This window comes from Corylus avellana, chromosome ca7, assembly GCF_901000735.1.
Source record: "Corylus avellana chromosome ca7, CavTom2PMs-1.0".
NCBI classification, from domain to species: Eukaryota; Viridiplantae; Streptophyta; class Magnoliopsida; order Fagales; family Betulaceae; genus Corylus; species Corylus avellana.
Genome location: NC_081547.1, coordinates 4,264,258 through 4,278,998, shown reverse-complemented (window position 1 = coordinate 4,278,998; position 14,741 = coordinate 4,264,258). Strand labels below are relative to the sequence as shown.

Here is a 14,741-nt window from a genome sequence, read left to right as displayed (position 1 = left end):
GTTTAAGCTTTATTGTTAAGGTGTTTACCCTTTTGATGTTGTTGTTCGATCCCCAGTAGTTGGTGGTGGGCCGGTGACGGTTTGGCAATGGCCGTTGGGTGGCTCGTAGGCGATCTCGGTGACTAGCCACCCCAAATGTGAATGATCTAACAGCCCTAGGATAAACGTGCCTAAATGTCCATACTACCCTTCAATTTCAGCGAGACACAACACTTCCGCACAGCGCATTAGTAAAACTTCCCTGGGTGTTTCAGTCACTTCACCGCTACGGCCGCATATTACCCTTCACCAATTTCCCTTCGAATTCTCATATAAATACACAAACTCAAATCTTACAAAACCCTAATTTTATTCCAGCGTCACGTAGCGGGTGAGCGCCTCTCTTCTCAAATCTTACTAGCAAAGGCTTCTCCTTTTTTGCTCGGAGAGCTAATTTTCCTTTCCCATTTTCTCAGATCTCAAAGTTTCTCGGAAAGTCTTCGCAGGAGCTGTATTTTAGGTGAGAAAAGCTACTTCAACTGCTTCAGTCCCCGATTGGCAACCGTCTATTGCCAATTTCTCATCCTTTTTACTCTGGCATTAGCTTGAAACTAACTGTTTTAGATTTTTTTCTGACTATTTATTTAATTTTATATATTTTAAATCATAAAACATGAAAAGGTCAGTTCAGCTTGGAAAAATACGCAAGTGTTGGATTTTTGGTGTTTTGAAAGGTGCAAAAGTTTAAATGCATAGTAAGCAAAAAGTCACATAATTATTTGTTGAGAAGATTTGGTAATTTTTGATTATTGTCATCATCATCAAAAGTTTTCAAATCTCATCGATAAATGAAACTGTGTATGGTGGTTTGTTATCAGCAAACAAAGGGGCGTGTTATTTAGGTCTTTCCGTTGTTTAATGCTTTGATATTCTCTTTTTGTTGTCTATTTGCTCACATTTGATTGCTGACAAAGTAAGGGAAAATAAAGGAAGTGAAATTATGATTTTGATGGTTTTTTCGATTTGGTCTCCCGAAAATGAAAATCCAACTCGAATGAACCTGAAAGTATGGATAGGGTTTTGTTGGGTGGAGGCTGGAGTTTTCTTGGGTGCCAAACAAAATCACAAATGATTCGTGATTTTCACTTCTTATTTTCATTTTGTCAGCAATCAAACTGGGTTGCTTATCCATTTTCCCTCCTCCGTCAGACTCCTACATGATTAGACTACTTTATGCCTGCCTTAGTTCGGAATTCATATGAGTTCTCAATCGAAATTTGGACGTTCCTTTTTGTTGATTTAATGATAGACGGTCTTACTCACAGTTGTTCTAACCGTGCAATCAAATATGTACCATTGGATTGAAATGAATTCAATTTGATGAGTTTTAACTCCAAGTTCTTAGGTGAAGTTGATTTTTAGTATGGTTGATCTACTAAATGGGACTCATCATATCATAGAATTCCAATAATTTTTTGTTTGTTTGTAACATTTACATGGGATAAACAAGTGATATCAAGAAAAATGTGAAAAGGATTAGGACTCTCCCTATAATGGGTCTCATTTAGTAGATCAAATGTACTAACGATAAACTTAATTGAAGATAACTTGGATTATTTTGGAAAGAATGTTCAATTTAGATAGTTAAAACTCATCAAATTGAATTTTGATGGCAGCCATTGGAACAAAAATTATTTTCTCATGTTGACATGAGCTAAGAACCTAAGTCGTCGTAGATTTAGCTATCAAATAGTCAATTTAATCTCCTAGACCTTCACATGGACATCATATTGATTTTGTTGGAATTGCTTTTGTTTCAATTGGTTTGCAAGATTACATTACATCCAATATGTTAACAATAATATGTTGGGAGTCTGTAAATTTGTCAAAATCTTCTTAAACACATTATGTCTTTCGACATTTGCTCTTGAAGAAGGTGTGGTTCTTGATTTGTGAGAAGGCTGTTTGCATCCATGCTATCCTTTTTTTTTTTTCTTCTTCCATTTCTTTGTTCCTAAGCTCAAATGTAAACACTTCTTTGACTATCTGATGGTTGAATTTTAAAAACATCTCGTTCGAGTGGTTTGAAGGCTGTGTGCAGTTTAGTAATAGCTTTAGGAATTGTACTACTTATTGTTCTAACTATGCAATTTGGTTCTTGTGCCATGTCATCATGGAGAAAAAAGAGATTGGTTTCCACCATTTGATGGGATTCAATTTTATTTGATGCACCTTAACCATCTACTTATCATCTATTCTACAAGCTATTTAAGTTAGATTAAATTAATTATACAACGCTAAAAAACTAGATTAAGCTGAATTTGTATTGGGACTCATTTTATGGTGGGTTTATCAAGTGCACAATTTGTTTTAGTTATTGACGGGTAGTTTCCCTATTGACCTGTCATAATTGAGTGATGATAGAGAGAACACGGGCGTGATGCACTCCTGTGTTCTCTCTATCATCATTCGTCATAATTAATTAATTTTTTTTAAAAAAAATTACACCATATGATTAGTGTCATTTAATAGATTTGTTATAATGACCTTGATTTGAAGTTTGTGTTGGTCTTTTGTTTTGCATTTGCTAATTGCTATTATGTTTCAGCCTACTCATCATGATCAGTAGCTGTAATGTTTATAGAAAAGAATGTTTATTGGATGGTACAAACATCAAATTGTTTTATTTCTTCATGCTGACATGGTGTGAAAATATAGGATTGTATGGTTAGAAGTGCTTAAAAGTCGGTTTTTTGTTATGGTGGATCTAGTAACCATTACAATTGGATTCCTATGCAATTCTTGCTCTAATGTCTAGTTATGGGCTTTGTCAAGTTGCTGCAACTGCATCAAAGACACATTTACTTGAATGTAGCTCAAGTGTGACTGTTTAGTGGTTACCTTCAAAGACTGGCTAACAAATTAACCATTATAGTTGTAGCATGTATGACCAAGTGCTGCCATGCTGTGTGTTGGGTTGTGGTTGCTTGATAGGTTGCATTCCAGCAGTTGCTCAATCTGTGGAACCGTATTTTTTGGCCTATTTGTTATATTCTATTTTAGGTATTCTGGTGGGTTTCTTTAAATTTTGATTGATACAATGTATTGTGCATTTACTCTTTCAGGTGATGGCTCCCAAACAGCCAAGTACTGGCCTTTTTGTGGGCCTGAACAAAGGACATGTTGTAACTAAGAAGGAGTTGGCTCCACGCCCTTCTGATAGAAAAGGGGTAAGTTTTTTTTCCTTGCAAATATTCATTAGCATCCCATTTGGCTTTAAAGTTACCCTGGACTCATGCCTTTAAAATATTTTTATGCCAAGTATTTAAGGTGGTTTGTCGAAACAATTTCGTTGAGCAAGTCTCTGAATGTTTCTTTTGCTTTAATTCAAATAATAATAATAATTTTTTTTTTTTCAAATCTTAAAAATTTGCCCCCTCTACGTATGTCTTGGATCACTGATGATAGATCATTTCTGCCTTTACAATTAGAAAACCAGTAAGAGAGTCCATTTTGTGAGGAATCTGATCCGAGAGGTTGCTGGTTTTGCTCCCTATGAGAAGAGGATCACTGAACTTCTGAAAGTCGGGAAAGATAAGCGTGCTTTAAAGGTGGCCAAGAGAAAGCTTGGCACCCATAAGAGGGCCAAGAAGAAGCGTGAGGAGATGTCAAATGTGCTTCGTAAAGTGAGGTAATTGACTACCAAATGCCTTATAATATTATTTTACATGTTCATTGACATGTTTAATCACAATAAAATATCTTTCTTTCTTTCTTCATGTAATTCTACGCATGTGACAATATTTTTATGCTTAAATAATGTGATGATTATTAGTTTATAATTGTTTGTTTCCTTGTGACTTCTTGGTGATGAGATTCTTTTGCTTGTTTCCTTTTCTACTCAGGTCTGGAGGGGGAGATAAGAAGAAGTGAGCTTCTGCACCAAGATCTCTATGGAGTTTTAAGTTTATTGTTTTAGTTGCCGAAACATTGGAAGTTTGCAGAACAGTTTTGACTCTTTTCTAATTGTAGACCAACTTTTGCCTTCAGATATATTTTCTGCTATTTCTCAAATTCAAGCATGTGCATTCAAGTTTGCAGATTATTTTACTGATATTAATTAATTATCCATCTTCATATAATCTGCTCCAGATGGTCCTCATTAAATTTGGTAAGCCAAAACAAGATCCTCTCTAATTAGTTATATTTGAGTGGTATTTGTCTGTTCACTCTTTTAGCAGGATATTATCTAGTTCTTTAGAACAGGAAAAGAATCCTAATTCAAAGCATTATTTTTTAATTTAGGATTAAATACTTTTGGTCCCCGATAGTTTAACAACTTTATTTTTTGCTCTTTCGGTTTCATTTTGTATTATAGATGGTACTTTAATAATGGCTGGAAATAGAGATTATTTTTGTCTAAATTTTGTCAAAAAAATTGATGAAAATTCATGTTAAACGCCCTTTAAAAAAAAAAAAAATTTGTTCATATACTTAATTAAAAAAAAAAATTTAAGATTTTTAAAATTAAAATACTTAAATACATTAAAAAATTAAATTAAATTAAAAAAATTGGAAAAAGGGGTGGCTGACTAATTTGGGGGAAACTACCATCAAAACTGTTGGGAGTGGCCTCGATGGAAAGGGTAAAGTAAAAGTAAAATCGCACGCCGGCAAAAAATAAATTTTTTTTTTTGCATTAAAATATTCAAAATTTTTTTTTTTGCACGGCGTGCTTCCCAATCACGGCTCGGATGGAAAAGAGAACTAAACAACATTATCAGTTATTTATTTATTTATTATCTTCTATTCTAAGATGTGAACCAATGCATCATTTGAATTTTATATTTAAATAATGTTATATATCATACTTTTATTTTATTTTTATCCTATATAGACATTGTTATCAATCTTTAATTTTTTAAAACAATAAATAATTAATAAAATCACTCAATAAAATAAAATAAAAATAAAAATAAATTAAGAGTTTGGGTGACAGTACAGCATTTCTCTTTCACAAAAAATTGAATAACTAAAAAGAAGCGGCGGCATGATCATCTAAAACAGGATTCACTTGCTGTCTAAAAGTCAAAACAAATTATTAAGCTTACGAGGGATTTTAATCAGATGGATCACATGCAGATTATCATAATTAAGAGGAAAAAAAAAAACAAAAAAAACAAACGATCACGGTTTTATAACCTCAACAATCACGTGATTCACGAGGATACACGTGGTCTAATTCGAATTTGCTATTCTACTCCCTGACACACTGAATCGCCAACCTTCCTCCTACCTATTTGTATGATTGTATGGTCTCTCACATTTTCCGAAAAAGCAGTGAAAGAGATCACACGAATCCAATCCTTCATGGACGCCGAAGCAGGTGAGACAAACAAACTAGCCTCCGTTTGGTTGTTGAGAAACAGAGAAAGGAAAAAAATAAAATAAAAAATGAACAGCTTGTTTGACTTTGCAGTGATTGAGTTTTTGGGCTGCGTCCCGTTGCTACAACGGCTACCGGGATCTTCTCTGAAGAAGATCGCAGAAGTCGTCCAAGTCAAACGCTATGGTTAATTCCAATTCTGTTTAGCGTTCTTTTGCTTTTGTTACTCTTGTTGCTCTCGTCGCTTGTTGTTTCCTTAGCTACCGACGAACTTTGCTCATTTCGATACCCTTTCTGGATTCTTTTTAAATTGGGGTGATTGGAAATGATGGTTTGTTGAATGTATTGGGGTGTAGATGCTGGAGAGTATGTTGTTCGCGAGGGTGAAAGTGGGGATGGAGTTTACTTTATATGGGAAGGAGAGGTAAGCTTACTTGAGAGATTAAGATAATCACTTTCTTGGAATGAGTAAATTTATGGACTGAAAGTTTAATGTCCTGTTTTACAGGCTGAAGTTGATGGATCTGTTACTGCCGATGAAGAGAACCGACCCGAGTTCCAACTGAAGAAATATGATTATTTTGGTACAGTGAACTCTTTTTCAATTATGTTTTAATTGTACCCTATTTATGGTGTGTGGTTAGTTGGTTTCTTCTTGTTATTATTGTCTTCAGAAGTATGTGGAGTAGTTCGCATCTGAAGATTGTATATCATAAACTTCGTTATATACACTGTAGTTACATAACATGACAAATTGGTGGTAATAGTGGTAAGTGTGTACTAAGTTCATCTGGCTTCTTGTGTTATGTTTGTCAGTGTATATATATATGCTCAAGATGCTGCCAACAATTATGTGCAAGAATAATGTCGGACTTTTTTTTGGCAGGCATATCTACATCTGTTCATCATGCAAATGTAATTGCTTTGTCTAAGGTAGCTGTAAAATATACACACAAACTTGTGCTTCTTGTTTTTTTTTTTCTGTTGCTTTCCTATAATGTGCACATATGCAGACTGTCAAGCGTATGAGATTTACCTCCCGATTCTGTTAATGTGTATGTCTGCAGTTTGAGTATCTAATGTGTTGTTTGCTATGGCAGCTGACATGCTTAGTGCTTCCCCATGAACATGTTAGTTTGCTGCAGACAAAATCGATATGGAATGCAGATAAAACTCTTGAGACATGCTCACTTGTGGAGAGTATATTACATTTGGATCCAATAGAAGTACGTTTCCTAATATTGTTTGAGAATCTTCTGTTTCGATGTTGAGTGCTTATGCTTTTGTGATAGAGCATTTACAGATTGATTTTTCTTGCTAGTATAAATATGCTTCTTGTGCCGCTATTGTATTCCTGCTTGCTTCTAGTTAATTTGTTTTTATGTTGACATGCTGAGCATTACAAATTATGAAATTAATTTCCTTATGAGTATATAAATAATATAATGAAAGCCAAATAAATTTTCATATAGATTGTACTGTACTTCTGAGACAAATATAGAGAATAGTGGATAAATAGTTTTTATGGGGATTAAAAGATGGAAAATCATAACCTAGTGTGGAAATCTTGGAAATAGGGAAAAATCAACTCACAACTAAACTCATTGAAGCCTTAATTCCAAGCATGGGAGTCAGCTGCTCCACTCTTTCCTTGTCATCCAGCGTGGTTAATGGCACGTCCTTCCTTTTCAAATCTTTGCTAATGTATACATCCCTCTGCTTCTACATTCTTTTGGACCTTCTCTTGTCCTTTTGACTTCTTCTTCTTGAAATCAGTTTTTTCAGTGCTGTATCTTGGTCTTTGTTCTAGTCATAGTGAAAAATTGTAGAAGGCTTTCCCAGGAAGAGGTTAAAGCTGAAATGCCTTAAAACAAGCTAAAGTGCACCGAGATAATTGACATAGGCTGAAATTTGTCCATTTTGGTCTCCAGCATGGTCTATAATGAGCTGAAATGAAATGAAATAAAAATGATACCTAGAAAAGAAAAATGAAATGAAATTAACATCTTTGGTTCTTGCTGTTTAGTGTAGGGATAGTGAATTTCATTATCTTAATGGCTTTCTCTGACAACAGCATTTTCTGTTTGCAGATTATCAGGCTCAATATGCATAATTTTCTTTTTTATCACCTTGTAGAAGTTGTGTAATGTCCTAGAAAATGCTTGTCATATCCCCGTATAGAGAAACTCTTATTAGATTTAAATCTTTTATTTTTTTCTTGTTAAAGGTAAATATATTCCGGGGGATCACCTTGCCAGATGCGCCAAAGTTTGGAAAGGTTTTTGGAGGACAATTTGTTGGACAGGCAAGATTAAGCTACTTTCTCTTTTTTTACATAGTTATATACCATTGACATGTTTTTGTTGGATAGAGAGGCTAAAACAAGAAGCTCTTACACACATGCACACACACTCATCACAAAGCACTTGTACACAGACTAGTGTACTTGACAAAATAAGTTGAGAAATAGTATGAGAGACACACACATAATACAAACTCTCAAAAAGACTTAATTTGAAACCCCAAAATCACTCACTTAAGCCAAGCATTCAAAATATTGTCTTATGTCCAAGGATGCCCAAAGTCCCCTTTATATAAATGGTGAAATTTAGTTTAATCGACGGTGTTGTAACTCTCAACCACTTATTGAGTTGGTGGCAGTTTGCAAAGAGAGAGTTAATGGAAGAAAAGTGGTGAGAGAAAGAGACAAAGGAAAAAAAAAACTAAACAAAAGAAAGATGATGAGGGAGGAAGAGAGATAGAATCATTGGGAGAAAGGGTCAGTGAGATAGAGGAGAAGCAATGTTGACCTTCGGTTCTGTAAAACAAATTTTCCCTAAACTCAGGAAATAGGTATGCGCATACTGCAACAGCCTGTAGTAAGGCAGTTCTACTTCTTATCTGTTTGCATGCATGATAGTCACACATCTCATCATTTGCAAATTCAGTAAGATAATATGTTTCTAGAAGTCAAGAGATGATTAATTTCTTGGAATGGTCCATAAAGCTGAATGGTGAACATGTAAACATATGCTTGAACTTTTTTTTTTTTTGCAATAGGGTGCTTGATCTTGAGATTATCTTTGGAGAACTTCCAAGAGACATAAGCACATCAGATTGATGTACACTTGTTCGAGGCATCTTCTATTTTCCCTTGATTACTCAATCAAAAATTGCAATTACATCATATATAGAGTACACTTTCTTGGGGTTTTCACAGCATCTGGATTTCACTGTGTTTGATTTTAAGTTAAGATAAATGCGAGTTTACTGTTATTGATTTGTTTCTGGGCTGATGGCTATAAGAATATTTTCTACTTGTTTTTCCCTCATGTTATTACAATTTAGGATAATATCTGCTGTTCAAAATGTATAATTTATACATATAGTTTGAATTTTTAATCGAACACGGATGTCAAGTACAACATGGAATTAACAATAGCTGCAGTTTTTTACATACTTGGTATTTGAAGATGCTGTGTGATGTGCAGGCACTGGCTGCCGCATCAAAAACTGTTGATTGCCTCAAGGTTGTCCATAGTTTGCATGCTTATTTTCTTCTTGTTGGGGATTTTGACAGTAAGTACATTTCTATGAACTTGTGTTGAACTTTTTTGGATGGTATATCTTTTCCAATGTTATTATTTGTCCTATCCCCCTTTTTTTTTTCCCTGTCTTTCCTTGAGGATTTTCCATGCTAGTTCCACTTTCCAAATTCAATGTATACAATTATGTAACTTCCCAAAACTATTTGCTTTTTGATATATACAACCTTACTTATCCAAAAAAAAAAACAAAAAAGAATTCCCAAATCTACTCTTACTTTTTTGAATTAAAATGTACTATAATACTAAACAAAAACAGTTGCAGAATAGTGAATCTTTATTTGCATGTGAAAGCCATAGATGACGTTCCCTTAAAAAGCAGATTTACAAAGATGGAAAGATAAGCTATGTGAATAAAAGGGTGGTTGAGAGGATAGATATAGCGCTATTGAGCTTCTCAATGTCATTTATGCTGCATGAAGTGGAAGATGGGTTTAATTGGCTATTTAATGGGGTGTAAGGTCCTAATGATGACAGGTAGAGGAGTAGTTTGTGGAAGGAATAGAGATTTGCTGTAGGGAGGTGGGGAGGGGCTTGTGTTTTTTTTTTTTTTTTTTTGGGGTTTGGGGGCTATAATGTGGTTAGGTTTCCGAGTGAATGTTTGGATTGTGACAGATTCTCTGCCTCTATGAAGGAATATTTAGACTTTATTAGATTCAAATCTTGTTGAAGTTCCTTAGAGGGTGGTCCATGGTCTCATAATCTGAATCATTTTATGTCTTGCATTATTCTTTCTTTCTTTATTTATTTTTAATTTTATTCCAGGGAGTTGGAGTGTTTATTGGATGCAACTTTTTCCCAAACCGGTGTTTGATGATTGTTCTATTCTTTTAGAAGCATGAGGTATTCTGAGGGGAAAGGGTGCTTTCAAATTTTGAAAACATGTGGTTTAAAGTGGATGGGTTGTTTATAGATTTGTATTTAAGTGCCAAGGACTCAAATGCTTCTGCGCATTCTTATTTTGGGGTCTATGGATGATGGGAACATTCGTTCATGGAACCTTAGATTTATACAAGCTTTCAAAGATTGGAGTTGGAGTCTGTTGATTCTAATTTTGACATACCAATAATTGAAGGGAAATGAATTGAAAGATAGCAAATAGGTTGTAAGATAAAAGAAGTTTTCCCTACAACCTCCAAGCAGATTTTATATTGTCAGACATATTAGACTTTTCTACCTTTTTATATTGTCGAGAAAAAAGAAAAACCTTGGTTAGATTCATCCTTGAAGGCTTTTTCCCCCCTTTGTCTATTTTGCCCTTGCCTTTAAAAAAAATAAAATAAAAACCAAATAAACTAAACTGTAGAATCCTGATTGATAGGAACACTAAATTAATACTAGATTCGACTAAAAAAGCAATTGCCGGTCCCCTAGTAGGCTTTAGTACAAGTTTAGCTTATTTCAACAATTCGTTTTTTGTTTAAGCTTGCACGTCTTTGAGCATCTTGTTGGGCTGTGTAAAAACTCCAAAGTATTCTTCATTTTGGTTGAAAATACATAATGAAGTACAAACAAACTATGGCTTCCAAATGGTTTTTGTACTTGAAGTTTGCATTTCAAATTGCTGATTCAACATGTTGTAGATTCATCCACTGTTGGAATATATATATTCTGTTGCTGCTAGAGGAATTAGTGTTTTATCTTGATAATTTTGACCCGTAGTTTAAATCCATTATAAAAATACTATAAATTTACAGGTACCTTTGTCCATTGTCCTTTTCATGCAATATAACAAATAAGTGAAAAGATTATTAAGGATATGCGTGTAAATGTTTTTGTAGTGCCAATTATATATCAAGTTAACAGATTACGTGATGGGAAAAGCTTTGCTACCCGGACAGTAGATGCAATACAAAAGGGAAACATCATATTCACATTGCTTGCTTCATTCCAAGTATGCAGTTAATTGCAATTTTTTTCTGTGATTTGTATTTGGAATTTTGATCAGCAGTTACAGAAGTTTTGATCACCATTTTGCTTGCCTTGATTTTTTGTGGTTCTGAAGGCTGGAATTCTTAAAATTATTTACTGTCGCAAGTATAACATTGGGTTAAAGTTTTTACAGAAAGAAGAAGAAGGGTTTGACCACCAGGAAGCAAAAATGCCTTCTGTTCCTGCTCCAGAGATGGTAACTAATGTATTATTTCCTTTATTAATTAAATTATTTCCCTGTTTATTGCTATTGTAATTATTTAACTCTGTCTTGCAGCTTCTGTCAATGGAAGAGCTACGTGACAAACGTCTTACTGATCCAAGACTTCCAAGGTAAGATTTGTAGTACGCGATTTATAGTTCACTCCTATCTGCCATTGCCAATGGAGTTTCTATGTCCACGGTTAGACATGAATGATTCAGCTTTCCTTTTTTTATTGCATGCTGTTAATAATTGTCCGGTACTTTGTTATTTTCTTGCTGATATGCACTCATGCACTGTATAATGATCTGAGTAACTTATCTGGAAAAAGGAAGAAGGTAAAGATCTCAGTAACTTTGTTGGCTATTTGACAAGGAAATCCTATTAAGCACACCTAATATGTGTGTGCCTTTACCACACCTTATAAAGTTTTGAGGTAGCTTTTTTGGAGATTTCTTATCCTTTCAGGTCCTAAATCCATGTTAAATTGGAGTTTTGGAAATTAGTTTGGAACCTCTATACTGTGATCTAACCTTTCAAAGTTAATTAGATTTAAGAAGAATGACTTGCACAATCATGAAATTCGAAGAATAGAAGAATTACCTTAACTGGTGGCATTCCATCAGGAGCATATGCACCCGAAAATTTGCTATGCATACGACCTGTCGACTTGATTGAAGTGAAATTTTTAATGCTATCAATACTATGCATCTATATTTTAATAAGTAAAAGAGATACGCATTGGATATTTTCAGTAGTTCTGTGCTGTTCTCCTTATGTTTTTTTGAGTAACTTTTGCGGGTGTTCCCCATTATGTGTACATTTCCATAATCATGATATTGGATGAATCATGGATTGTCCTTGTATTAGTTCCTTAGAGATTAATCTTGATTACAAGCTTAACAGTTGAATCTAAAGTTTTCATCTTAAATTACTAACACGATAGTGCTTTATTAATTCAGGACTTATCGGAACAAGGTGGCCACAACAAAATTTGTCCCTTGGCCCATAGAGTTACGTTTTTGTGAGCCTAACAGTTCAACAAGTCGGACTAAGTCTCCTCCAAGGTTAGCCTGGTTTAATCAGTTAGTATCCATGTTTCTTATGGGCTGAATGCACATCACTTATTCTATAAATGTGGATATATATATGTTTACATGCCTGATCTTATGATTTCATGTTAATTGTATTGCAGTTTGAGGTATTGGTTTAGAGCAAGAGGTAAACTCTCAGATGATCAGGCCTTGCATAGGTAGGCAAACCTTTTTACAAACATATGTACAAGTTACAGTATTAGTATTGCATGAACTTACGATCTGTTTGTTTCTTCAGTCTGCTTTGATTTTGAGGGAACCTTACATTGTCTATCTTTTACATGTTGGTACAGTCTAATAACAGATACATACCTTGTCATCTCTCTGTTTTACAAATTTACACGATTGAGTTGCTAGTATCACACTACGTGCTCTGGATTGGCCTTGTTATGTTTGCTCTTAGTAGAGGCCAGAATGAAAAAAAAATTGTTGGCGGACTATGGCTCAAGAAAGGTTAAGTTGACATCTATATAGGAGTTCTTGGGAGATTTTTACCAGTACAGTAGCCACCTATGTAGGACCTGCCACGTCTTGTACTCTTTTCAAGTATAAATCGCAAGAGCTCAGAATTTTTTTTATTTTTTATTTATTTTTAAAAAGAAGATATATATATGGTAGCTTTATTTTTCTTCATATTTTTTCCCTAACTTTTATGATTACCTGAACATCTTCATCAAGTTTTGTTATAATGATTAAGGGACAAAGGTCCAATTTACGGTAGCTTTATTCTTCTTATTTTTTTAACATGCTGTTTTGGCTGCTTGCAGGTGTGTAGTCGCATATGCTTCAGATCTAATATTTCTTAATGTAAGTTTGAACCCCCACCGTAGCAAGGATTTGAAGACAAGATCTGTTAGTCTAGACCACTCGTAAGTATGTGCTCCTGTTAACAGTTAATTATGTAACTAATGGCCAAACCATGTAACAAATATGTCAAATATTTGTGAATACACTTTTATTTAGTACGAGGTTGATAATGTATGGCCTTGTTGTGTGATGACCCTTAACCAGTTATGCCTTAAAAAGAGGAGCAAACCATTTATTGTTAACCTGGTTTTCGATTTCAAAAGGATCAATTCCTTTGGATGATGCTGAATATAGATGCACTGCTCTCATTCATCAAAGATGATGTTTCTGGTCATGACTTGGATGTATCACTGTTGACAAACATAAAAATCTTAACATAGATGTAGTCAATTTTGGTATGTGCATTTAAGTTCATTTTCAAAATTGATTGAAGTATTTCTTTGCTACTATTATTTTACTTAATTCTTATCAGGATGTGGTTCCACCGGCCTCTGAGAGCTGATGACTGGATATTATTTGTGGTACGTGCTACAAAGTGTTCAGTTCTTGTGTTTAGTGTATGTGTGTGTGTGTGTATATAAGGTGCTAATACTATGCAGTGTGTTACAGATTTCCAGTCCTGCTGCTGACAATGCGCGTGGCTTTGTTTCAGGCCAAATGTTCAATAGAAAGGGAGAGGTAAAAGATTTCATTTTATGTTCATAAAATAGCACAAGCAAGTTACTCTTCTTTCTTCTTAGGGTTTCCCGCCAACTCCAACCCCTCCCCTTTTCTCACTCTCTTCTCTCTTTGCTATCGTTTCTCTCTGTCGAACTGAAGTCTGTGTCATGAACTGATCTATGCATGTGTTGATGGCAGCTTGTTGTATCACTAACTCAAGAGGGCCTCATTAGGAAGGTTAAAAGTCCAGGGCCACCTGTGACATCCAAGCTGTGAGCTGGTCTACAGTAGTCAATAGTTCGTGCAAAGGAGCATTATAATAAAATCCTGGTGATTTCCTTTATATCAAATATTGAATAATGATGTGTAACAGTTGTAATCAGATTGCGAAAAATACCAGTCATTAGTTCTGACTGTTCTTGTGAGGAAAGAGGCATGGATAATTATCTCTGAGCTGAGTAAAAGGTTAATGTTCTTGATTTGGTTGTAAAGAACATCATTTGCGCAATATAATATTGTTATAGCACCCATATTTTTTCCTTTTATATAGCAAAACAACATACTCCGTCCCCTTGGCCGCCCCCGGCAGCGGACGATAAATATATGATATTGTGATAAGAGGCAATTACAGGCATCATCATAGATCAGAGCTTCCACAAGAAGTTAAGGTACAAAGGTCAGATTTGACGAACTTGAGAGGTTGCGATTCCGATTCAGGGCTCATTAACCTAAGTCAGGCAACTCCATTGAAGCCCTTTATTTTCCAGAGAAAACATCATTTTTTTTTTTCTTCGTGATATGATTGAGATTTCACAAGAATTTTGTTAGAAAATCAACCGGATATAGTCGGAAGGATTTGATTGATTAAGAAAACTAATGGGAAATGACCCAAAAACACGAGGTATTAGCTTGATTTATATACCCTTCTTTTATACAAATAACCTGAGTATCATATCGCACATACCTTAGAGACTGAAATCATATAAGAATATGAGATCAAAATATTAAAAGAGATGGAGAGGGAAAAAAAAAAAAAAAGGGACTATTTCCGATGAAGAAATATATTTTTGTTGATT

General features: G+C 34.6%; 2 protein-coding genes across 4 annotated transcripts; both read left to right on the top strand.

Moving 5' to 3' along the window:
* Positions 1 to 316: 316 nt before the first annotated feature.
* Positions 317 to 4,084, top strand: LOC132188821 (large ribosomal subunit protein eL36y-like). The gene is made up of 5 exons (XM_059603379.1): positions 317 to 370; positions 456 to 499; positions 3,105 to 3,209; positions 3,471 to 3,670; positions 3,885 to 4,084. The coding sequence occupies exons 3-5, from the start codon at positions 3,108 to 3,110 to the stop codon at positions 3,910 to 3,912; spliced, it is 330 nt and encodes a 109-aa protein (XP_059459362.1). The 5' UTR covers positions 317 to 370; positions 456 to 499; positions 3,105 to 3,107; the 3' UTR covers positions 3,913 to 4,084.
* A 1,213-nt stretch (positions 4,085 to 5,297) lies between these two features.
* LOC132186252 (acyl-CoA hydrolase 2-like) lies at positions 5,298 to 14,193 on the top strand. Of its 3 annotated transcripts, XM_059600129.1 has the most exons (17): positions 5,298 to 5,365; positions 5,459 to 5,551; positions 5,722 to 5,789; positions 5,874 to 5,949; positions 6,252 to 6,298; positions 6,466 to 6,591; positions 7,593 to 7,670; positions 8,857 to 8,944; positions 10,752 to 10,864; positions 11,036 to 11,098; positions 11,180 to 11,235; positions 12,067 to 12,171; positions 12,300 to 12,356; positions 12,966 to 13,067; positions 13,478 to 13,526; positions 13,615 to 13,683; positions 13,864 to 14,193. In XM_059600129.1, the coding sequence occupies exons 1-17, from the start codon at positions 5,350 to 5,352 to the stop codon at positions 13,939 to 13,941; spliced, it is 1,284 nt and encodes a 427-aa protein (XP_059456112.1). In that variant the 5' UTR covers positions 5,298 to 5,349; the 3' UTR covers positions 13,942 to 14,193. The 3 variants fall into 3 exon arrangements, with proteins under 3 accessions (XP_059456112.1, XP_059456110.1, XP_059456113.1); XM_059600127.1 differs by lacking the exon at positions 5,298 to 5,365 and having other exon boundaries at positions 5,434 to 5,551; XM_059600130.1 differs by lacking the exons at positions 5,298 to 5,365; positions 13,864 to 14,193 and having other exon boundaries at positions 5,434 to 5,551; positions 12,966 to 13,071; positions 13,615 to 13,657.
* Positions 14,194 to 14,741: the final 548 nt, after the last annotated feature.

Bases quoted from the DNA above. Each gene is read 5' to 3' on its own strand.
- LOC132186252 (XM_059600127.1), top strand. From the start codon at position 5,434: ATGAACAGCTTGTTTGACTTTGCAGTGATTGAGTTTTTGGGCTGCGTC. The intron at 6,299-6,465 runs GTAGCTGTAAAA...TTGCTATGGCAG, and splicing joins ATGTAATTGCTTTGTCTAAG to CTGACATGCTTAGTGCTTCC. The intron at 13,527-13,614 runs GTACGTGCTACA...AGTGTGTTACAG, and splicing joins ATGACTGGATATTATTTGTG to ATTTCCAGTCCTGCTGCTGA.
- LOC132188821 (XM_059603379.1), top strand. From the start codon at position 3,108: ATGGCTCCCAAACAGCCAAGTACTGGCCTTTTTGTGGGCCTGAACAAA. The intron at 3,210-3,470 runs GTAAGTTTTTTT...CTTTACAATTAG, and splicing joins GCCCTTCTGATAGAAAAGGG to AAAACCAGTAAGAGAGTCCA. The intron at 3,671-3,884 runs GTAATTGACTAC...TTTTCTACTCAG, and splicing joins AATGTGCTTCGTAAAGTGAG to GTCTGGAGGGGGAGATAAGA.